Source organism: Staurois parvus, unplaced genomic scaffold, assembly GCF_062004578.1.
Source record: "Staurois parvus isolate SC_StPar_1 unplaced genomic scaffold, SC_StPar_1.0 ptg000972l, whole genome shotgun sequence".
NCBI classification, from domain to species: Eukaryota; Metazoa; Chordata; class Amphibia; order Anura; family Ranidae; genus Staurois; species Staurois parvus.
The window spans coordinates 156,701-180,207 of NW_028318768.1; the positions used below are offsets into that span (position 1 = coordinate 156,701).

The 23,507-nt window shown below is 45.0% G+C and overlaps 1 protein-coding gene across 1 annotated transcript in view; it reads right to left on the reverse strand.

The window, feature by feature from the left end:
- Window positions 1–23,507, reverse strand: part of LOC149441576 (uncharacterized) — a 151,856-nt gene that overhangs the window by 37,033 nt on the left and 91,316 nt on the right. The window contains exons 5-7 of the mRNA XM_089657154.1: window positions 23,357–23,412; window positions 8,397–8,623; window positions 3,452–3,726 (exon numbers count right to left, since the gene is read on the reverse strand). Of these exons, the coding sequence (XP_089513280.1) occupies window positions 3,452–3,726; window positions 8,397–8,623; window positions 23,357–23,412 (558 nt within the window). The remainder of the gene's footprint in view (window positions 1–3,451; window positions 3,727–8,396; window positions 8,624–23,356; window positions 23,413–23,507) is intronic.

Below are 23,507 nucleotides of genomic sequence, written 5' to 3' on the forward strand. Positions count from 1 at the left end.
TAGTACTTGAACACTGCACTGGATCAACTGGTAATTAGGACACTGGCGCTTGCTGACACTGGTACTAAATGGCACTGTACATATGCCCTTCGGATAGCAGAACACTGGTGCAGGCTGTATTGGTATAGAACACTGTACCGGTGCTAGCTGGCACTCAGGACACTGTTGCTGGCTCTCACTGGTACTAGATGACACTGTGCTGGTGCTGGCTGAAAATTAGGGCTCTGATCACGGCACTGGTTGTGCCCTACACTGGTATTAGAACATTGTACTGATTCTAGCAGGTGATGTAGACACTGGTTGCTGGCCAAAACTGGCACAAGAACACTGTACTTCTGCTCGCTGTAATCAGGACACTGGCTCTAGCTGAACTGGTATAAAACACTGTACTGCTGTTCACTGTAATCAGGACACTGGCTCTAGCTGAACTGGTATAGAACACTGTACTGCTGCTTGATGTAATCAGGACACTGGCTCTAGCTGAACTGGTATAGAACACTGTACTGCTGCTCGCTGTAATCAGGACACTGGCTCTAGCTGAACTGGTATAGAACACTGTACTGCTGTTCGCTGTAATCAGGACACTGGTTCTAGCTGAACTGGTATAAAACACTGTACTGCTGCTCGCTGTAATCAGGACACTGGCTCTAGCTGAACTGGTATAAAACACTGCACTGCTGCTCGCTGTAATCAGGACACTGGTTCTAGCTGAACTGGTATAGAACACTGCACTGCTGCTCGCTGTAATCAGGACACTGGTTCTAGCTGAACTGGTATAGAACACTGCACTGCTGCTCGCTGTAATCAGGACACTGGTTCTAGCTGAACTGGTATAAAACACTGTACTGCTGCTCGCTGTAATCAGGACACTGGCTCTAGCTGAACTGGTATAGAACACTGTACTGCTGCTCGCTGTAATCAGGACACCGGCTCTAGCTGAACTGGTATAGAACACTGTACTGCTGCTCGCTGTAATCAGGACACTGGTTCTAGCTGAACTGGTATAGAACACTGTACTGCTGCTCGCTGTAATCAGGACACTGGTTCTAGCTGAACTGATATAGAACACTGTACTGCTGCTTGCTGTAATCAGGACACTGGTTCTAGCTGAACTGGTATAGAACACTGTACTGCTGCAAACAGGGTACTGTTGCTGGCTCTCACCGGTACAGATAACACCACTGGTGCTGACTGGCAATTACATCTGGTGTAAAACATTGTACAAGTGCTGTTGGCAGGAACTGTGCAATGCTCTCCTCACAACTGATCACTGTGTGAGATGAATGGGAGAGCTGGCTGAAAACTGCAGTCATTGTTTACACTTTTGATGCACTGTCTTTCGTCACAGTGATCATGTGGTACAGGGCCCCTCTGAGTGGCTCTGTAGATTTTGCCTGTGATTTGCTATGACCAATCACAGCACAGTCACAGGACTTTGCTCACACAGGAACACACAGGAGCGGTTGTAGCGAATGTAGTACGTCCTCCTGGAACAACAGGACTGTGGACCAGCTGTGTGTTTGTATAATATGGTGGGTGGTCCACAAGTGGTTATAAATGGTTTTGGGGATCCTGTTCAAACTGGGTCTTGAGCAGCAACAAATTACTGTGAATCTCTTTTTTGAATCTGGGAATAAATGACAATGTAAAGTTGATTTATATATTTTACATCAGATTTTGGGGTCCTTTTCAAAATGGATTTTTAGCAGATTTAAGACTGCTAACTTAGGCAGAATATAATTCTGATTTAATTCCTGTGAATAAGCGACATTGTAATGTGTAAGCACGTAGCTAAATGTTCAGCACTTGCGCCTGGCAGTACTGGGGTCGCTGGTTCGAATCCCAGCCACGGCACCACCTACCTGGAGTCTGCATGTTCTCCCTGTGCCTGCGTGGGTTTCCTCCGGGTACTCTGGTTTCCTCCCACCACACTCTAAAGACATGATGGGAGGTTAATTGGATCCTGTCTAAATTGTCCCTAGTATGTGTATGTGTGGATGTGAGTTAGATACCTTAGATTGTACTCCCTAGGAAGGCCATCTTGAGTATAGGCAGACGACGGATTACGCCCTTGCAAAGGTGATATGCGTGGAGGCGATGTCCAGTGATGTAGTTTCCTGGCATTGGAACGTACATTGGTTCTACTATATGGGACAGCGACGACTCCAGAATACAGTCGCTTCATTGGATACACTGGGTGCTGGCTAAGCACTCTAGTATGTGAGTGGACCAGTGTTTTTTATTCTTTGTCTGGCATATACAGTACATTTTAATAAATGGGTTGTGTAATGATGTTTGTTTTATGGCTTTTTACCCCTACATCTGAGCCTATTTGGAGTTTAAAAGAGTCCAGTATTGGATGTCCTGGCCCTGGTTATGGATCTGAGTCCTGGAGTCTCACGGCCAATAGAGTGCATATTGACCCATTTGTTTTTATAGGGTCAGAAGTCTCTAGTGAGTTTTTACCTATATGGAGCATATGGCACTACAGCACTGTTAATTCAGTGGTCTGCACTGGAACACAGAGCCAATCCGTGTTTTGAGCACAACACTTTGTGGATCTGAAGCACTAATCACAATTTCTGGACACAAATGTTGGACACTGTATAGCATTCACAGCAGAAATTTCTTACTTGTCGTTTTTTATTACTTGGACTATTTCTGAACTGTTATGTACTGTTGCACAAGCACTTTTTTACTTTAGTGGTGTATTAATTCACTAAGCATTTTTAGTTTTTATTTATTTATTCATTCACATTTTTTATGTAGGATTACTTATGAATTAATAATCTACTTATGTAATATTTAGTCCTTTGCACTTTTTAGTCATGCGAGTTTTATATAAACAGTAAATATAATATAGTTTCCTATCTTGTTCTATTGTTAGCAGCATAAAGATTAAAAATAGTCAATGTTGACTGAGAGCGTTTGGCTTTAAATACCACTGCCAAAGATCTACAGTATCTGTCTTAAAAAACTGATAGAAAAAAATTAATGTGGGTATAGTGTTGCATGATCAAGTCATTTTCAGTACTGAAAACTGAAAAAATGGTGAGGACAAGGAAGTAAAGGAATTTAGGGATTGATTTTTACTTTAAGTTAAAAGGGTAAAAATCAGTTTTAATATTTTTTTATAAGGTTTTTCTATGTGAATGGGCATATGTAACAAATATACACTAGGTGCTATCCCAATTTGGCTGCAAAAATTAAAACATGCTTTAAATGAGTAAGAGCATAAACAACTAGTGTACACACAGTACAACCCATATAATCATCGTGTCAAATAAAACAATGGCTATATTTCCAAATCGATCACAGCAAGCCCTTATAATTTTTGCTGAACCTCCCTCCATGTGCCCCCAAACAATGCCTACAGCTTGGCTCTGTGATTAGGATTTTTTCAGAATGAAAGCACCACAGATCTGGTCTCATAACTACTAGCATCATTTACCTTGCTGGTTGTTGTAAAAATGGGCACCAGGTACAGATGAATTTGATATTGAACACATTTTTTTCCAACTATTCTGAAATAGAGAAGTACTTTGCCATGTATTGGTATATGCTTGGCCACCATACTTGGTAAATAGTCCCAAAAAGCCCCCAGGGGCGAAAATGAAGGATTTTCCAGGACGATGTGGAAAGGAAGAATTCTTGTTGGCTTTTCCACACTCAAAATTCCATCATTAAAATGGGCGCACGTGAAACAAGATGTGTCTTCATTCAGCTCTATAAACACAGAAAAATATTTATATTACATATTCATGCAATGGAAATTCAATAAAAAATGTTGACAGGTATCCTGCAATACCTGACTAAATATACCTTTATTAAAGGACAGGACCAAAAAAAAGTTCAAGTTTTGATAGATGCTGCAGCGTTAACCTACCTAAGGTTTTTTTTTTATATCTCTCGGCATCTGTAGTAACAAGACCTGTTTAGTTTTCCGAATCTGAACAGTACAACAATACCCTGTTAGATTTCTTATTTATTTTATTGATTAACCAGTTACCCTCTAGAGCGATTTTTTTCATTTTTTGCATACACGTTAAAATCTGCATTCTTCGCTATAAAATGAGTTAAACCCAATTACTTAGAACATAATATATATTTTGAAAGCAGAGGTCTTGTACAATAAAAAAAGATGGTATTTGCAATTATTTGTGACGCATGGTATTTGTGCATTTGTTTGTCAAATTTAGAGTTTCAGAGAAAAATGCACTAAAATACATTTTATTGCATACAAACACACGTTAATCCCTCTTTTTTGTACAGAATAAAAGATGAGGTAGTATAGAATAAACAGATGCCAAATGTGTCAGGCATAAAAACTGCGTGAGCCCATTAAATGACCAAAAATTACGGTTCCTAAAATTATCAATCAATTAAAATATCTCTACAGCTTATCATTATTTAGAATAAACCGTAATTATTATTAGTTTTTTTTCATTTAATATTATTATTTAGGATTTATATAGCGCCAACAGTTTGTGCAGCACTTTAAAACATAGTTCAGAAAGTACAGTTACAATGCAATTCAATACAGGAAGGGCCTGCTTGTTAGAGTACAATCTAAGGGGGAGCATCAAGAGATACAAAACGTAATAACTGTGGGGGATGGGCTAATGGAGAAAATAAAAGTACAGTTGTTAGATGGAGGCAGGATGAGCCTCTGAAGAAAATGTTTAGGAGAGTAGGAGATAGTTGGACAGATTGGGGTAGGGAGTTCCATAGGATGGGACAGACTCAGGAGAAGTCCTAGAGGTGAGCATGGGAGGAGATGACGAGAGAGCTAGAGAGCAGAAGGTCTTGGGAAGAACAAAGAGAGCAATTTGATTGGTATTTTGAGACTAGGTTAGTGATGTACAGGGGCAGACTGACCATTTGGAAACTCGGGCACTGCCCGAGGGCCCGGGGTCAGTAAGGGGCCCCATGAGATGCCCCTGCTACCTTTTTCATAGGCTTTTTTTGAGTTTTGCAAGGACACAGGGGCCCCATGATCCCCTATTGCCCGGGGGCCCCATGAGTTGTCAGTCCGTCCCTGGTGATGTAGCTGGGGGCCTAGCTGTGGATGGCTTTGTAAGTTGTTAGTATTTTGAATTTAAATTATTTTAAACATTTAACACAAGGCCCCAATGTGATAGCATGGGCAGGTCCACTTTCTGAAAGCATCAGAGGTCTATTAGACCCCCAATGTCTCCCCTGCCCTCTGCTTCAGCTGCCCAAGCACAGAATTTCCTCTTTCAACTGTGCTCCTGGCTTTCTAGCTGGTGTTTTGACAGCTCTGAACTGGAAGTGCCGAGATCTTCTGGTTTATGGTACTGCAAAGGGAATCGGCCTGGGTGACCACTCACCATCCTACCAGTATTTGTTGTGGTCTCGAGCTCCTTGTAGAAGAGCATAGGAACCACCGGGAGGGGTGCTGGGGAGGCAGGTAAAAGTGTTCAGGCAGTTGCACAGCCACCCAGAGCCCACTGATAAAAATTGAAACAGGATCATAGCTGCTACTGCAGCCATGACCTTGTTTTACCCTGTTCACCCTTTGGACATACCAGCCACATCAGAAGAGCTTAGCTAGTTATTGATTGAGTACTGGGACCACCCCAAGGTGGACAGGAACACCTCCAACCACAGTTGTGTTTATAAGTTACAAATCCTCTACACCATGTGATAAATATTATTATATCAAATTCATAATTCGGCACTTATATTATATTGATGGCAAGCTTGCAAAATATTTGGTTTTTATCATTAATCATAATGAATATTAATATGTGTGAATGGCCTTGAACCAGTGATAGTGTTAATTTCTTCAGTTAAACTGAGACAGGAGTTAGCTAATTAACCGGCTGAGAGCTGAGTATTCTATAATAGGGCATAGCTGGTTACAGGACTCTGGTGTAGAATGTCAAGGGTGTTAGAAGTGAATCAAAATAGAATAAGTATGACATAATATATACTAATAGTATCTGTGTGTATTTAGTTTGCTTTAGTTTGTTTTATATGTAGATTTCTGGGTATACAACATTATTGAGATGTTGTAAAGATACATTCTTAATTTATTTTATCATTTAAATATGAGCAGGCTGATGTAACGTGGTCAATTTATGGTCACTACATATGGGCCTATCAATCAAAAGACCATATATGTAGCGTCCCCTACCTTCAATGTAAGCAGTATTGTTTGCCATACAAGGTTCTAAGATCACGAATTATGATGCTTACAAGTATCATAAATAGGCATCCTAGGAGATGCGGACACACACTCACACACTATGGTGTCTGTTTATGACACAGAGAATAGCTGCGATTCAACGGATCTCAGCTATTCTCCGGTCATTCACAGTTTATAACACTCAGGAGATCATGTCAGCCCTTCTCTGGAGATCTGTGTTCTCCCTCCAGATTCTCCAGCCCAGAGCTGGAGAATCAGAGGGACCGAAAACTAAGCAGAGATAATTTACCTCTGTTTAGTAAACTGATCTTTTACTATAATCTCGAGAGATTATAGTAAAATGAGCCGTTTTTCAGAGTTTGTAGACCGTTCTCCAGCGTTTGGAGACCGTTCTCCCTTCGTTCGGAGAACTGCTTCACAAACTGCATTCACAGGAGAACTGTGTTCTCCGAGAATGCCGGAGAACTGAGCAGCGATCTATTACCGCTGGTTCACAAACGGACATCTAAAGACGCTGTCGTTATTCACATACTGAGAAGCTGAAACAGGTGCATTCTCTTAGAGACCTAAGATCACGTCACTTCCTTCTTCTTGCTCGGACTCAGCTGCGTTGAACAAGACAAGAACCACATGGCCGGGCAGCCATGACAATAAGGGTGACACATTTTTAAACTTCTGCTTTGATATTTCTGGAACTGTTCATGATACGCTTTACTTTGTTATTTTAAGCCATTGTGTGATAAAATAAAAAAAAATTTATTTCAACGGCTCTTTAATTCCAAAATCGCCTAAAGAAGTATTATACGTGTCTCAGAAAATTCTACACCATGCCTATGATGAAACATGTGGGTGGATCTCTGCTGTTTTAGGGGTGTGTGGGCTACAGCACCATAGGGAATTTAGAGAAATTGATAACAAGATAAATAAATCATGTTATCGAAAAATATTGGAGGAAATTTACATTCCTGGAGTTGCACAGGGGTGTGCTTGCACTTTCCGACAAGACAATAAACCCAGTTACAAGGCTAAAAAGGTTAAAATACCCTACAGTGGCTGTAGTAGAAAAAGGTGAAGGTTCTAGAGTGGCCATCCCAATCTCCTGACCTTAACATCATTTGGGAACTTTGGGGAGACCTAAAACATGTAGTTCAGGGAATTTACAGGACCTGAAGGGTTTGTGCAAAAAACGAATGGGTGACTTTACTGCATGATAAAATGAAGGGCCTTATTCACAACTATCACAAAAGACTATAAAAGGGGGCAATACATAATATTAGGAGCTAAAGGTGGCAGTAAAAAGGTTTAAGCCCACATAAACCCTTAGTTTAATTTGGCTAAAAAAATTTCAGTTGCATCAAAACAAAAGGTGAGCAAAGTGGTGTGCAAAGTCTTACACTTTTTCACTTTAGAAGACAGCCACAATCTGGGTAGAAAAGACTGTCTTCTGCCAGTATACTGCAGAGAAAGACCCTTGCTGTCTGTGAGGAACCAGTGGTCTGTCTGCAGGGATCATGAGATTTGCTTATTGGGGAGCCACCTTTTTGCCATCTGGTCCCATTAGGGAGCTTCAAACATCAAGAAGTGAGGGGAAAGCTTGGTCAGTTGTGGGAAACTCCCTCTTAGACAGCTGTCACTGAAGTAAAATCTCCCCTCTATTCCTGTTTTGGTAATTGGATTCACATCACTTTCTGTCCCAGTGTTAATGGTCAGGAGGACTAAGAGAGATGGTGAATCTACCCAGCAGAGACATAGACAGCAAAAACAAAACTACCAGGGTTAATGACAATACAAATATTTTGACTTTAAAATTACTTTATTTGAGTAGAAGTTTCTAGAGCAAATTTTTCAATGTAGGCTAAATTCCAGAGATAGTTGTAAGGACAAATGTAATGTCTAGAGTATAGTGAATTCACTTGAGTTATTCACTCAATATAGGGTAACTTATAGAAGTAGGGCACATAATATCCAGCGTTTGTAATTTTGTAATGTGTTTATTGAATTTAAAAGATTATAATTTGTGAACTTCCATAACTAGTACTCAAGTGTAAATGTTCATGTATTCCCAAATCCTCTGAGTAGTTCCTACATAGTCTACATATTGTAAGAGCACATATATAACACAGGACAGGTTATAAATCAGGTGTTAGTGCCCATAGACAAGCAGCTGCAAGTGAGAATTGAGATTTATCTGCTGCTGGGATATTTTTGTAACTTTAGAACATACCTTTCAAACACACATAATGAGGTAGGTACACAGCAGACACTATGTTTGGATCTTGAGGTGTCTTAATGTTGAACAGAGGTCCCAATACTTCCGATCCTTGATAATGGAGAAACTCTATGTAATTATACCAGGAATCCAATTCATATTCCATTGTTACTGGACGTCTCACTTGGAATTTAATTCCTGTCTCCGAACATCGGAAAATTCCAGCAGATTTCATTACCAATCTAGATACAAGAGTAAAAGAAATACAGCATTATACATGTATATTTAGATCCACTTAATGTAAATAATCTTATCAATGTCTATTTATACTATTGAAAAAACCTTTTTTCTATGTATAGTTTGCATTTACCTATTTACATGGGGGCAACCATATTTTTCACTTTATACACATACTCTGTTTCCTACTTGGTAGTGCTACACAATGCAATATTGTAATTTCTGCACACTAAATAAATTGTGTATATGAAAAAGGGATATCACCAATAAACAGTTAAAAAGTGATACACACTACTGTGCAAAAGTTTTAGGTGCAGGTGTAAAAAAAATTCAGTAAATTAAGAATGCTTTCGAATTAGAACTGTTTTGAATAATTATTATTATTATACAGGATTTATATATTATTATTATTATTATTATTATACAGGATTTATATATTATTATTATACAGGATTTATATAATATTATTATACAGGATTTATATATTATTATTATACAGGATTTATATATTATTATTATTATACAGGATTTATATAGCACCAACAGTTTGCTCAGCGCTTTACAATATAACGGGAGACAATACAGCAACAATACAGTTCAATACAAGAGGGATACAAGGGCCTGATCCTTGGAGCTTACAATCTAAGAGGGAGGGGCTGGTGGTCCAAAAGGTAATAACTGTGGGGGATGGACTGATAGGAGAAATAGAAGATTCGGCTATTAGCTGAAGGCAGGTGTCAGGGATCGCGGCTCCGTGGTCCACGATCGCGGCTCTGTCCCCCGCGCATGCGCATTGGCGGCAGATCGCGCCGGGACACAGGCACTAGGTCCCGGCGAGCCACGGCTGACAGGACGCCGCGCATGCGCAGTAGAAGCCGCGGGCGCGCCTCAGGCGTCCAATGACAGCCGGGGGCGCATCCTAGCCGGCCAATGACAGTGCAGGGCGCACTATTTAAAGATGCCCTGCACTGTCACAGATTGCCGCAAGGTCTTTCTGTGATTCTGAGTTCCTGCACCCGTCTAGTGACCCTGATTGACCCTGACTACGCTGCCTGCCCCTGTGATTGACCCGGATTGCCCTGACTATTCTGCCTGCTCCTGTGATTGACCCGGATTGTCCTGACTATTCTGCCTGCTCCTGTGTTTGACCCGGATTGCCCTGACCATTCTAAGGACTGACTTACCCTGCTGACCCTGCGTGTGACCCGACTACTCTTGCCAACCGATTCTGTACCCCGCTTACCCTCACGGGCCCACGATCCGTTACTACCCTGCTGGGGCCGCCATCCTCTTCACATCTGGCTCTCCCGGTACCTGTCCTCGGAGGTCTCCTCAGCCACTGGTGGGTCTGCTCAGAGGTCGTGACCTGGCCCGGGACTGTTTCAAGTCCATCCCCACCATCAGGGGCCCTGGTGAAAGCACAGCCCGGGCTTAGACCCCACGCTCTGAGTAGGTCTGTCAGTTGGCAGCCTGAGGCACCACCTGGCGGATCATAACAGTACCTTGCGGCCATGACAGAGCCAGGAAGTGGACCATCGTCCCTAGAGGATATTTGCCAGCACCTGGCAACTTTGACCCAGGCTTTCCAGAATTTCCACAGTCGCTGCGCCCGACTGGAGGACCGCATGGAGTCATTAGCTCCCCTGACTCCCCCTGCTCAGAATCCTCCATCTGCAGAACTTCCCGCTAACCCGGTATCCGGAGCGGTTGCCACACCCCTAGCTCCTGAACCCCGCGTTCCTCTGCCGGAACGATTCCGTGGTGACCGAAGCCGCTTCCGAGCCTTCCGGAACGCTTGCACCCTGTACTTCGACTTACAGCCCCGTACGTTCACCACCGAGACCGTCAAGGTGGGGTTTATAATCTCCCTCCTTCAGGATGAGCCCCAGGACTGGGCTCACTGTCTGATGGAGAAGCACGACCCCCATCTTGACTCCGTGACCGAGTTCTTTCAGGCCATGGCCGTTTTGTATGACGACCCTCAGCGGGCTGCTTCCGCAGAGGCTACCCTATACTCTCTGCGGCAGGGCCGCTGGGCAGCCGAAGAATACGCGTCCGATTTTAGGCGTAGCATGGGAGACACCAGATGGAACGATGCGGCCTTATGTCACCAGTTCCGCATCGGGCTGTCTGAGTCTCTCAAAGACGAACTAGCACGAGTAGGCCTACCTGACTCCCTGGAAAAACTGATTGAATTGGCCATTCAAATTGACCGTAGACTAAGGGAACGTCGGCTGGAAAGGAGCAGCCAGGGTCAAAGGGTGGCATGGATTCCATCAAGAGACACAGCTCCAGCCCCAGGGAACCATCCGTGAAGCACGGAAACAGGGGACAACTCGGAACCCATGCAACTGGGACTGGCCCGTTCCCACTTATCGGTCGAGGAACGTCAGAGGAGACGATCACAGAACCTATGTCTGTACTGCGGGGAAGCTGGTCACCAGGTGCGCTCCTGTCCTGCAAAAACGAGTAAGTCCACTCCCGTTTCTTTTACTTTACCTGCAGGCAGGGATGATCAGTCAAGTTACCTGGCCATTCCTGTGTCTTTACAGCTCCCCGGAGGAACATTGTCGGTGACCGCAATCGTTGACTCAGGAGCCTGTAGTTGTTTTATCGATCTGACTTTTGCCCACCGGCAAAAAATCCCTCTCCAGACCAAAGAAAGGGGGTTCAACATCTTCTTGGCAGATGGGTCCAGTATAAAATCAGGGGTGGTGGACCAGGAGACACCACCCATTTTCACCACAATGGCAGACCATCACCAGGAGTTCCTCCGTTTGGATGCCATCGCATCCCCCCTTTTTCCAGTCATTCTGGGGCTCCCTTGGCTGAGGGCCCATAACCCCCAGATTGACTGGGAAAAGGGAACAATTCAATTTCGGTCACCTTATTGTTTGAGTCACTGCCACGTCACAGGATCCGTGGTTCCCCGGTTCCTCCTGTGCTTGGATGGAGACACCAATCTATCCCAGGTTATTCCTCCGGCCTACCATGACTTCTTAGACGTCTTTAGTAAGCGGGGAGCTGACATTCTGCCTCCGCACCGTTCCTACGATTGCCCCATAGACCTCCTACCCGGATCTGAAATCTCATTCGGCCGTATCTTTCCCTTGTCCGAAACGGAATCGGGAGTGCTGAGGGAATATATTGACGAAAACCTTCGGAAGGGATTTATTCGTCCTTCCACATCCCCAGCCGGGGCCGGGTTGTTCTTCGTAGAGAAGAAGGACAAATCGTTACGGCCCTGCATAGACTACCGTGATCTGAACAAAATAACGGTAAAGAATCGTTATCCCTTACCCCTAGTCCCCGAGCTCCTCCAGAGACTGAGATCGGCAACAATATTTACTAAATTAGACCTGCGGGGGGCCTATAACCTTGTTCGTATCAGGGAGGGGGATGAGTGGAAGACGGTGTTCCGTACGAGATTCGGTCACTATGAATATTTGGTGATGCCCTTCGGGCTCTGTAATGCACCGGCGACTTTTCAGCACTTTATCAACGATGTTTTTCGTGATTTTCTCGATATTTTCGTGGTGGTTTATTTGGATGACATCCTAATTTTTTCCCCCTCACTGGAGGTTCATCGAGGTCACGTGTTACGGGTTTTAGAACGGTTGCGTCAACACGGGCTATACGCTAAGGCAGAAAAGTGCTGTTTTGAACAGCGCGAAATCACGTTCTTGGGACTGGTTCTCTCTTCCGCGGGGGTCGCGATGGATCCCCAGAAAGTCACGGCGATCTTAGATTGGCCAATACCCGCCGACAAAAAGGGGGTACAGCGTTTCATCGGCTTTTCTAACTTTTACAGAAAGTTTGTTAGGAACTTCTCCGGTCTGGTCTCCCCGATCACGCAACTGACGAAACAAGGGGTCCGCTTTAAGTGGACTCCCGAAGCTCAGTCAGCATTCGAAAAGCTCAAGAAATTGTTCACCTCTGCTCCCATTCTCTGCCATCCGGATTCTTCTCTCCCATATGTTTTGGAAGTGGACGCCTCCGAAAACGCGGTAGGAGCGGTTCTGTCCCAAAGGAATGGTACCAAGGAACTACTGCACCCTGTGGCGTTCTTCTCCAGGAAGTTGACACCGGCAGAACGTAACTATGACATTGGAGATCGGGAGCTCCTGGCCATTAAAACCGCTCTAGAAGAATGGAGGTATTTACTGGAAGGAGCCACACACCCAATCCTAATATTCACAGATCACAAAAACCTTGAATATTTAAGAACGGCTAAACGACTGAGACCGCGCCAAGCGAGATGGGCTCTTTTCTTTTCTCGATTCACATTCCATATAACGTACCGACCCGGTACTAAGAATACCAAACCAGACGCTCTGTCCCGCATGTTTGAGGACCCCGACGACGCCGTGGTACCAGACACAATCTTACCTTCTGGAAGCTTCCTCGCGCTACAAACGGAACTTCGCTCCCGGCTTCTCGATGCTTCTGTAGGACTACCCGTTCCGTCTGGGTCACCCCTCCAGAGCCACGGTGGGCTGTTTTGGAAGGAAGACCGGATCATGGTCCCAGAAGAAGTGCGAACCTTGGTCCTAGGGCACTGCCACGACCATCCAATGGCGGGTCACTTCGGGGTTACGAAAACTCTAGAACTACTACGGCGCTCGTTCTGGTGGCCGGACATGATCAAGGATTGTGAGCGTTACGTCCGGACGTGTCCCACCTGTCAAAGGAACAAACCCTCCAGGAGCAGGGCATGGGGATTGTTACGTCCATTACCTATACCCAAGCGGGCCTGGCAAATGATAGCCATGGATTTCGTGGTCGAACTCCCACCATCCCAAGGCTACACAGCAATAATGGTGATCGTCGACCGCTTCTCAAAGATGGCACATTTCGTGCCCCTGGAGAAGACCCCATCGGCACCGGAAACGGCACGGATCTTCATTAAGGAAGTGGTGAGGCTTCATGGGGTTCCCGAAGATATTGTGTCAGATCGGGGGGTCCAATTCACCTCCAGGTTCTGGAACGCCCTATGTAAAGCACTGGGAATCAAGCTGTCGCTTTCATCTGCCTACCATCCACAGACCAACGGTCAAACCGAGAGGACCAACCAAACGCTGGAACAGTACTTACGATGCTACACATCCTACCTTCAGGATGACTGGCTGACGTTGTTGCCTTCCGCAGAATTCTCATACAACAACTCAAGTCACTCAGCTACGGGTCAATCCCCGTTCTTTTCCAATTACGGGTATCATCCCACATTCCTCCCTGATCTAATGCCTGAAAATCCGGTACCGGCGTCTCAAGACATCTTGAACTTCTTTTCCGTCAATAACAAGACAATTCAGGAAGCCATCGCTAAAGCCCAAGAGGACAGTAAAAGGGCATTCGACAGAAAGAGAAGAGGAGAATTACTGCTTCAACCAGGGGATCAGGTTTGGCTAGCAACAACCAACTTGAAGATGCTGTGCCCTTCAAGGAAGCTGGGACCCAAGTACATTGGCCCATTCCCTGTAAAACGAATAGTCAACGAGGTGGCCTACGAACTCGAGCTTCCGCGGACTTTCAAGATACATCCTGTGTTCCATGTGTCTCTCCTGAAGCCATCCAGACCAGATCCCTTCCCGGACCGTGAATCCAGACCTCCCGAGGCAATCACCATAGGTGACCAGGAGGAATATGAAGTGGAGACTATCCTCAGTTGCCGAAGGAGGGGGGGCCAGACACAGTTCCTGATAAAATGGAAGGGTTATGGCCCTGAGGAGAACTCATGGGAACCCGCCCAGAACATTCACGCACCCAGGCTCATCCGGGAATTTTGTCGTAGTCACCCACGGTGGAGAGATCAGTGGGGCTCCCGGAGGGTGCCCATTGGGGGGGGGGCAATGTCAGGGATCGCGGCTCCGTGGTCCACGATCGCGGCTCTGTCCCCCGCCCATGCGCATTGGCGGCAGATCGCGCCGGGACACAGGCACTAGGTCCCGGCGAGCCGCGGCTAACAGGACGCCGCGCATGCGCAGTAGAAGCCACGGGCGCGCCTCAGGCGTCCAATGACAGCCGGGGGCGCGTCCTAGCCGGCCAATGACAGTGCAGGGCGCACTATTTAAAGATGCCCTGCACTGTCACAGATTGCCGCAAGGTCTTTCTGTGATTCTGAGTTCCTGCACCCGTCTAGTGACCCTGATTGACCCTGACTACGCTGCCTGCCCCTGTGATTGACCCGGATTGCCCTGACTATTCTGCCTGCTCCTGTGATTGACCCGGATTGTCCTGACTATTCTGCCTGCTCCTGTGTTTGACCCGGATTGCCCTGACCATTCTAAGGACTGACTTACCCTGCTGGCCCTGCGTGTGACCCGACTACTCTTGCCAACCGATTCTGTACCCCGCTTACCCTCACGGGCCCACGATCCGTTACTACCCTGCTGGGGCCGCCATCCTCTTCACATCTGGCTCTCCCGGTACCTGTCCTCGGAGGTCTCCTCAGCCACTGGTGGGTCTGCTCAGAGGTCGTGACCTGGCCCGGGACTGTTTCAAGTCCATCCCCACCATCAGGGGCCCTGGTGAAAGCACAGCCCGGGCTTAGACCCCACGCTCTGAGTAGGTCTGTCAGTTGGCAGCCTGAGGCACCACCTGGCGGATCATAACAGCAGGTGAGGCTTCCCTGAAGAGATAGGTTTTCAGAGATCGCCTAAAACTGGGCAAGTAGTCAATAGACAGATAGATTGGGGTAGAGAGTTCCAGAGGATGAGGGAAGCTCTGGAGAAGTCTTGAAGACAAACATGGGAGGAGGAGACAAGGGAGCTAGAGAGCAGGATGTCATGAAAGGAGCGGAGAGGACAGTTTGGGTGATATTTAGAGACAAGATCGGTGATGTGATTTGGGGCAGAGTTAGAAATGGCTTTATATGTTATTGTTAATGTTTTGAATTTTATTCATTGGGCAATGGGAAGCCAGTGGAGGGATTGGCAGAGAGGGGTGGAGGATACTGAGTGGAGGCCAGTAGAGGGATTGGCAGAGAGGGGTGGAGGACACTGAGTGGAGGCCAGTAGAGGGATTGGCAGAGAGGGGTGGAGGACACTGAGTGGAGGTCAGTGGAGGGATTGGCAGAAAGGGTTGGAGGACACTGAGTGGAGGCCAGTGGAGGGATTGGCAGAGAGGGGTGGAGGACACTGAGTGGAGGCCAGTGGAGGGATTGGCAGAGAGGGGTGGAGGACACTGAGTGGAGGCCAGTGGAGGGATTGGCAGAGAGGGGTGGAGGACACTGAGTGGAGGCCAGTGGAGGGATTGGCAGAGAGGGGTGGAGGACACTGTGTGGAGGCCAGTGGAGGGATGGTAGCCCAAATGGGGTAAACCTACTAATGACAACAGGGGTTTGAAATTTAAAGCATAGAGAACTGGGAATAGATGGAATTTGTACTCCTAAATACAGTACTTAATTGCAGTGGATTTCCATATAAAAAGGAAAAAAGTCACATAGAGCAGAAACATTAGAATCTGGTATAGAAACATTTAACTCTGTGGTCTTATGCATGTTTACCTTGCAATTGCTATACTGTCCAAAAATGTTAAATACATGTATAAGAGCCAGGAATGCCACTGAAGGGTTAGATATACATAACAATAAATCGTCTGCATATAGACTTCTCTTAATTTCACATTGTCCTATTATAAGCCCTTGGATAGTTTGGTTGGATCTGATGGCATTCACCAAATGTTCTACAGCCAGAATGCAGAGCACAGGCAAAAGAGGGCAGCCATGTTGCATGCCATTATGGATATAAATAGGGTGAGAAAGAATAGCACTTATCCTGACCCCAGCACAGGGCATTTCATATAAGGCAATATTTTAATTAACAGTCCTGATGGTGCCGATCTGTAAGAGGTAGAGATGAATTCCCAATAGACTCAGTCAAATGCTTTCTCAACATCAACTATGAGAAGGCATAAGGGATGGTGTTTTTCCTGGCATAATTAATAAGGGTGATTGTTTTGGTGGTGTTGTCTCTGGCCTCTCTAAAAGGGACAAACCTGACCTGATCTAAAGGAATGAAAGAGGACATATGGGGCTACAGTTTGAGAGCGATTACTTTTGCATAGTTGTTTTAGTCCACATTATAAGGGAAATAGGTCTGTAGTTACTACATGATGCTGGATCTTTTTTTGCTTTCGATATAACAGTTATGTGGGCTTCTTGGGAGTGTCTCAGGAAAGGACATGTTTCCTAAATAAGGTTATAAGCTTTTTCCATAACTGGAACCAAAGTGTCTAGAAATTGGGAATAAAAACTGAAGACAAAGCCACCCGGGCCAGGACTTTTCCTGAATGGAAGAGACTTAATTACATAAGTAATTTCTTTGGCCGTAAATAGCTTTGAGAGTTCCCCAATCACACCAGTTGATAGAGTTGGAAGGGGAGTGGAATGTATATAGTGTCCTAAAGAAGTTATAAAATGAACACACAAGAGTGTCCTTAGGGGTAGCTGGAATGTTATACAACGAGAAGTAATATAATTGAAAGGCCTTAGCTATGGCTTCAGAGTTATATACCAGACCCTGAGAAGGACATAATATCTTAGGAACTTACATTCAGGACTATCAGTGCTTAACTGAATGGGATAAAAGCTAGCTCTTTATGCCGCATATACTGTATGATTGGTTGAGTATTATACAGAGTTCTGTACCTTCGGATAAAAGCAACAATGGTTTGGCAGTAGGGTCCTGTATATAGATCATCTTAAAATCGTATTTCGCTGCCATGATTTCTATTTGTACTGCCAAATCTCTCAGTAGAGTCTCGTTCAGGTGCTAGGATGCAACAAGTTCAATGGTATTTGGATGCTGCCACTTTACTTGCCGGATTTACTTGTGAGCCTGACGGCAGAGGAAGGCCACTTGTACAGCTCTGGTTCGAGGGCCACTGAAGGTGGAACAGCAATTACAAGAGCATGGCAAGGTATGAATTCCTAGTCAGTCCTGTAGTCTATGCGGGGATTGCTGGCACTTCTCTGGCAGATAGGATGGCTGGACCGGTTGGTAGCAGAGCAGGCTGGTAGCAGAGCAGGCAGGCAGTGGAGCAGGCTAGTAGCAGACTGTATGCAGGGTCAGACAAGCCGGGTCGGTAACAGATAAGCAGAACAGGCATGAACGGCAGGCAGAAGAATGGCCGGGTCACAAGCCAAGGTTGGTGATGGTGGGAACAGATCAGGTAGATACAGAAGGCAGAGGCGGAGTCCAAGAAGCAAGCCGGGGTCAACACAGGTATCAGTCACAGGATCAGGCACAGGAATACGGGGGGGGGGGAGCTGCAGATCAGACAGCAATTCACTAGTGCAGCTGCTGCATGTCAAGGTCCTACCTTTTCTCAGAGACTGTGCGGCTTCATGTACTGGCGTCCATCTTGGGTTTCTGCAGAGCATGGTGGGAATCTTTTATGCCTTCAGGTCTCTGAGGTCCATCCCCCAGAGGGGTGTGGCTGAGTACATATAAGCCTGTGGCCCGCACATGCTCTTTGCACTTGTGTCTTGTGTCTTGGTCTTGCTACAGCTCTGTGTATACTCTCGTGACTCTTCTGGTATCTGACTCGGCTTGTGACTAGACCATTCTCTGTGTTTTCCTTTGATCTGACCTTCCGTTGCTGAACCTGGCCCGTGACCTGTGATTCTTGTCTACTGTTCTGTACCATTTTGTCCCGTTGTTGTCGACCCGGCCCGCCTGACTACGTCATTCTTACCAGCTACACGCCATTGGTGGTGGCCATTACCGCAGCCGGGGTGTCTTGGGGGCCGCGACCTGGTCCCTGGCTGCGTCAAGTCCATCCCCGCCATCAGGGGCCCTGGTGAAGGGCAGCCTGGGACTTAGACTCTGCGCCCTGAGGGACTTCGGTCTGTTGGTGGTGGTTGTCGTCAGTCAGTGCGTTACCCTGCCACTAGGCCTACCTGTCCATTCCACAGCCCTGCCCTGACACTGCACCTATATTGGTCAGTGGGCGCCAGAATTATTTAATGCACATTTCCGTGCATGTACGCCCGCGCATGTGCATATGCGCTTGGCCAAGCACAACAGTACGAGCCGGGGTGGACTGACAACTCATGGAGGGCAATAGGGGATCATGGGGTCCCCGTGTCCTTGCCCAAACTCAAAAAAGCCTATGAAAAAGGTACTAGGGGCATCTCATGGGGACCCCTACTGACCCAGGGCCCTCGGGCAGAGCCCGAGTTTCCAAATGATCAGTCCGCCCCTGGTACGAGCACCTGCAGGCCTGCGCCTGCGCATTCGCGTGCGGCTACAAGCCTCAGCTACGCCATGGCCAACATGTCCCTGACAGAAGCCAAAAAGAAGTACAGACTGGGAATTGATCTGACAATATACAAGAGGCTATTGTTGCTGTGGGAGACCAACTCAAAGCATGGTGAGATATAAAAATATAACCAATGCAACTATAAGAGGAATGGACCACTGAATAAAAGGTATAATTCTCAGCAATAGGATTAAGGGTATGCCAAAATATCTACAAGTTTTAGGCCACGAAGCTTACGACTGATAGAATGAAAAGCTGGAAAAGGGGTCCTAATTTTCCCTGAGGAAGAGTCCAATAGAGAATCAAATATAAAGTTAAAGTCATCTCCTAATATTATACATCCCTCCGCAAATTGTTCTAATTTTGTTAGGATGAATAGAAAACAGTTTTTGACTGAGAAGTAAATATTTGCGAGCATCAAAAGTTGATTGTAAAGTGTGCATTTAAGTAAAAGATACCGGTCCATGGGGATAGTGTCTTTCATAGTAAAGGGGACAGAAGTCCTATGACTACACCTTTGGTTTTAGTATCAGGACAATTACTCATGTGCCACTGTTTATAATAACGGTGGAGATTTTAGCGGAAGATAACCCCTTAAAGTGAGTTTCCTGCAAAAAAAATAGCACATTGGATTATTAAAACCCTGAACATTCAGGGAACTCACAGTAACCTTGGCCATCATAAAAAGAAAACAAATATGTATCCATCCTGGCCAACGAGCCCAAACAAAAGAAAAAAAAAAGACTAAAAAAACTAAAATTGCATGAAATGCTAATAAAAGAAGAGAGAATTTATTTAAAAAATTGGAAGAATCAAATCAGTTTATCAAAAGATCACAATTAAAAGTTGAAACTCCTGTGTGGTGTCCTCTGCTGGTGTATTTGTGTATAACACAACCAGAGAAGACTAACTATTGGAGGAGACGAGTGTCAAGTGCTGGCCAGCTTTCATAAATAATGCATAGATTCATAACCTGGAGATCTGGAAGTATACAGCCAAAGGTAAGAGAGTGTCTTATAGCTAATACCAATGAAGAGAAGAAGAAAAGAAAAATAGGGAGAAATTAGATGTGAAATCAGTGATTTCTATTCCCTTGTTTTTTTGTACAATTTGCACTTTAGGACTTTTGATTACCTGATTTTACTACATATTTTTCTATGTGGGATGCTATTTTTGCATATGTGGTTCAGTTTACACACTGCGAGGTGGCTTTCGAGTGTTCAGCATGACCCAATTCATTAGACAGGTATAGCAATCTCTCGTGATTAACTGTCTGCTGCCCGAGAGTGGATGCCGCATCAGACCCTTCCTATCAGCTCAGCATCACCTATTCAGACAGCTCAGTGTATCAGCTTGAGCTGAGGGGTGAAGCATCAGTGGATATAGCTGAATGCAGGGTCCGGGGAGAGCGGATATAGTGAATGTGGGGTCCGCGGGAGAGCGGATATAGTGAATGCGGGGTCCGGGGAGAGCGGATATAGTGAATGCGGGGTCCGGGGAGAGCGGATATAGTGAATGCGGGGTCCGGGGAGAGCGGATATAGTGAATGTGGGGTCCGGGGAGAGCAGATATAGTGAATGCGGGGTCCGGGGAGAGCGGATATAGTGAATGCGGGGTCCGGGGAGAGCGGATATAGTGAATGCGGGGTCCGGGGAGACCGGATATAGTGAATGCGGGGTCCGGGGAGAGCAGATATAGTGAATACAGGGTCCGGGGAGAGCAGATATAGTGAATGCAGGGTCCGGGGAGAGCAGATATAGTGAATGCAGGGTCCGGGGAGAGCAGATATAGTGAATGCAGGGTCCGGGGAGAGCAGATATAGTGAATGCGGGGTCCGGGGAGAGCGGATATAGTGAATGCAGGGTCCGGGGAGAGCGGATATAGTGAATCTAGAAAAAAAATCTAGTGGAACCAATTGCCTTCAGAAGTCACCTAATTAGTAAATAGCGGAATACTTTTTCAATGCACTCTAATTATGTTACTATAATTAGGTGTGTGCTATAAATTTCTTCCAGCATTGTTTCTGTTCATTCTTTCTGGAGGTGGCCATTTTGCTGAAGCTCAGTGCCCTGAACAGCAGTAAATCTTTAGTTTGTCAGCAGATAGGCCTCTACAGTTTCTGTATAGTGCCTAAAAATAGAGAGCAACTGAGCATGTGCAGAGCAGGGTGAGACAGTGTATTACTGGATTTTAAACAGTATACATACCTCCCAACGTTTTGAAATTGGAATGAGGAACACCTATTAGCAAAAGCATGTAAGCATAGGAAACATCTCCTGCCACGTCCTCTTAAAGGAGACTTATACGAAAAAAATTTAACTGACAAGTGTTTTTTTGGGGGGTTTTTACCACTACTTTTCCTTTGTATTGGCTTTTAAAATTTACAAATGCAGCAATTTAGAAATTAGAAGAAAAGTTGAGCACTGGGAAACACTCTTTAAAAGAAAAATGGTGCATTTTCTACACAACTATATAGATCAGACCAAAATGATGGACAAATGAGAAGGAAAGAGGGATAGAGGGGCTTTGTTCCAAATCAGGGACAGTCCCTCGAAATCAGGGACAGTCCCTCGAAATCAGGGACAATTGAAAGCGATGAGTATAGGCTCTTATGTTTAATGCTATAACTGCAAAAGGGGCCAGCCTGAGGAGATCTAAAAGACTGAATTTTCTGACTAAAGCTCCATTTTTATATATATATACAAATCCCACAATCTCTGGGTCTCTCATTCTGGTGCTCTGTAGGTGAGAGTTACACAGTAATTAGATCTGACACAGACAGGCAAAGCATTCACAGACACAAAAACAGCTCACAATGCAGTTTTTTATCACATCAGCACTCCTGCATTTGTGATGCAACATAGAGGAAATGTTGAGATATGGATTGGATGCTGTGTGACCCGAAACAGGAAGTTGCCTGTCCCTAAGCAAATAGGGACAAGCTGGTTGAAGGAATACATTTGGCATGAGGAATCCATCAGCTATGACACTACAAACTGCAGTCACAACATGTGGTCTATCATTACAAGGTAAGGCAAACACAAAGAATATAAGTACACTAATACCTAAATAAAACAACAAAAACTTTTGAATGTGTACAAAGCCTTTAACCAGTTCCCAACCGCGCTATAGCCAAAAGATACAGTGCGGTCGGCTAGTTCTGGGAGGGCGTCCACGGATGTCCTCCCAGAAGTGCTCCCCCCAGGGCGCACACTGCACGCAATCTGTGATCAGCTGTGTCCGAAGGAGAACTGGTAAGCGGCATTTCGCATGGGGACATCTACACTGATCATCAGGACACTAATCATCAGTGTCCTGGTGATCAGTGTAGTCCCATCAGTGTGATAAGTAGTGCCCATCAGTGCCCACCTGTGCTGGCAATCAGTGCCCATCAGTTGAATCAGTGCCACCTATCAATGCCCATCAGTGCCGCCTAACAGTGCCCATCAGTGCTGCCTATCAATGTCCATCAGTGGTGCCTAACAGTGCCCATCACTGCTGCCCATCAGTGCCGCCTAAGAGTGCCCAACAGTGCTGCCTAACAATGTCCATTAGTGCTGCCCATCAGTGCAGCCTATCAGTGCAGCCTCATCAGTGCAGCCTATCAGTGCCCATCAGCGAAGAAGAAAAATTACTTAATTACAAAACTTTATAACAGAAAGTAACAAAAACAATTTTTTTTCAAAATTGTTGGTCTTTTATAGTTTGTTTAGCAAAAAAATAAAAACCCCAGTGGGGATCAAATACCACCAAAAGAAAGCTCTATCTGTCTAAAAAAAATTATAAAAATTTAATTTCGGTACAGTGTTGCATGATTACACAATTGTCATTAAAATTGCAACAGTGCTGAAAGCTGAAAATTGGCCTGGGCAGGAAGGGGGTAAAAGTGCCCGGTAGGCGAGGGGTTAAAGGATTAATGGTACAAGAAACTACTCTTCAATGTTTCTATATGTTTACTATGTAATTATGAGAAAATAGATCACTAATTTCATGCATATTTAAACATTTTGCCTTTTTATGGGTTGGGTTTCATTATACTTTTTATATGAGGATTTTATAACAACAAGCCAATATTATTAGTGCCATTCATCAGAATGCTCCATGCACACTAGCGGTTTTTTTCTAACCTAGAAGCTGGTATTAGCATTTTTTCTGCTCCCAGAGGCTAAATAATGTTTTCCTATGTGTTCGTGCACACTTTAGGCACACTAGTTTAGGCTATTAGCGTTTTTTGAGCTTCAGCTTCTAGGAGCAGAAAAAAATGTTTTTATAGAATTTTTAGGAGAGTTTTTCCAGCAGAAAAAAACGCTAAACGCTGAAACACTGCTAAAAAAACCTCTTTTACCAGTGTTTTTTTAGCCTAAAAAATGCTAGTGTGCCTGGAGCCTTACACATTTAAGATAATTAAATCCCTGTTATTTATAAAATACCATAATAGTGAATATCGTTGAAGGCTGTTAAAATGTTGCTCTTACTTGTATGTATTTCCATGTATTTCTGGGACAACCAGGATATCATCAGGATCATGATCCTAGCAAAAAATAGAAAGTGTCAAGTTAAGATTAGAACAAAACAACATATATATTTATATTTTTGAGGCATTGGCACAGTAAAGGCTTTTTTCTG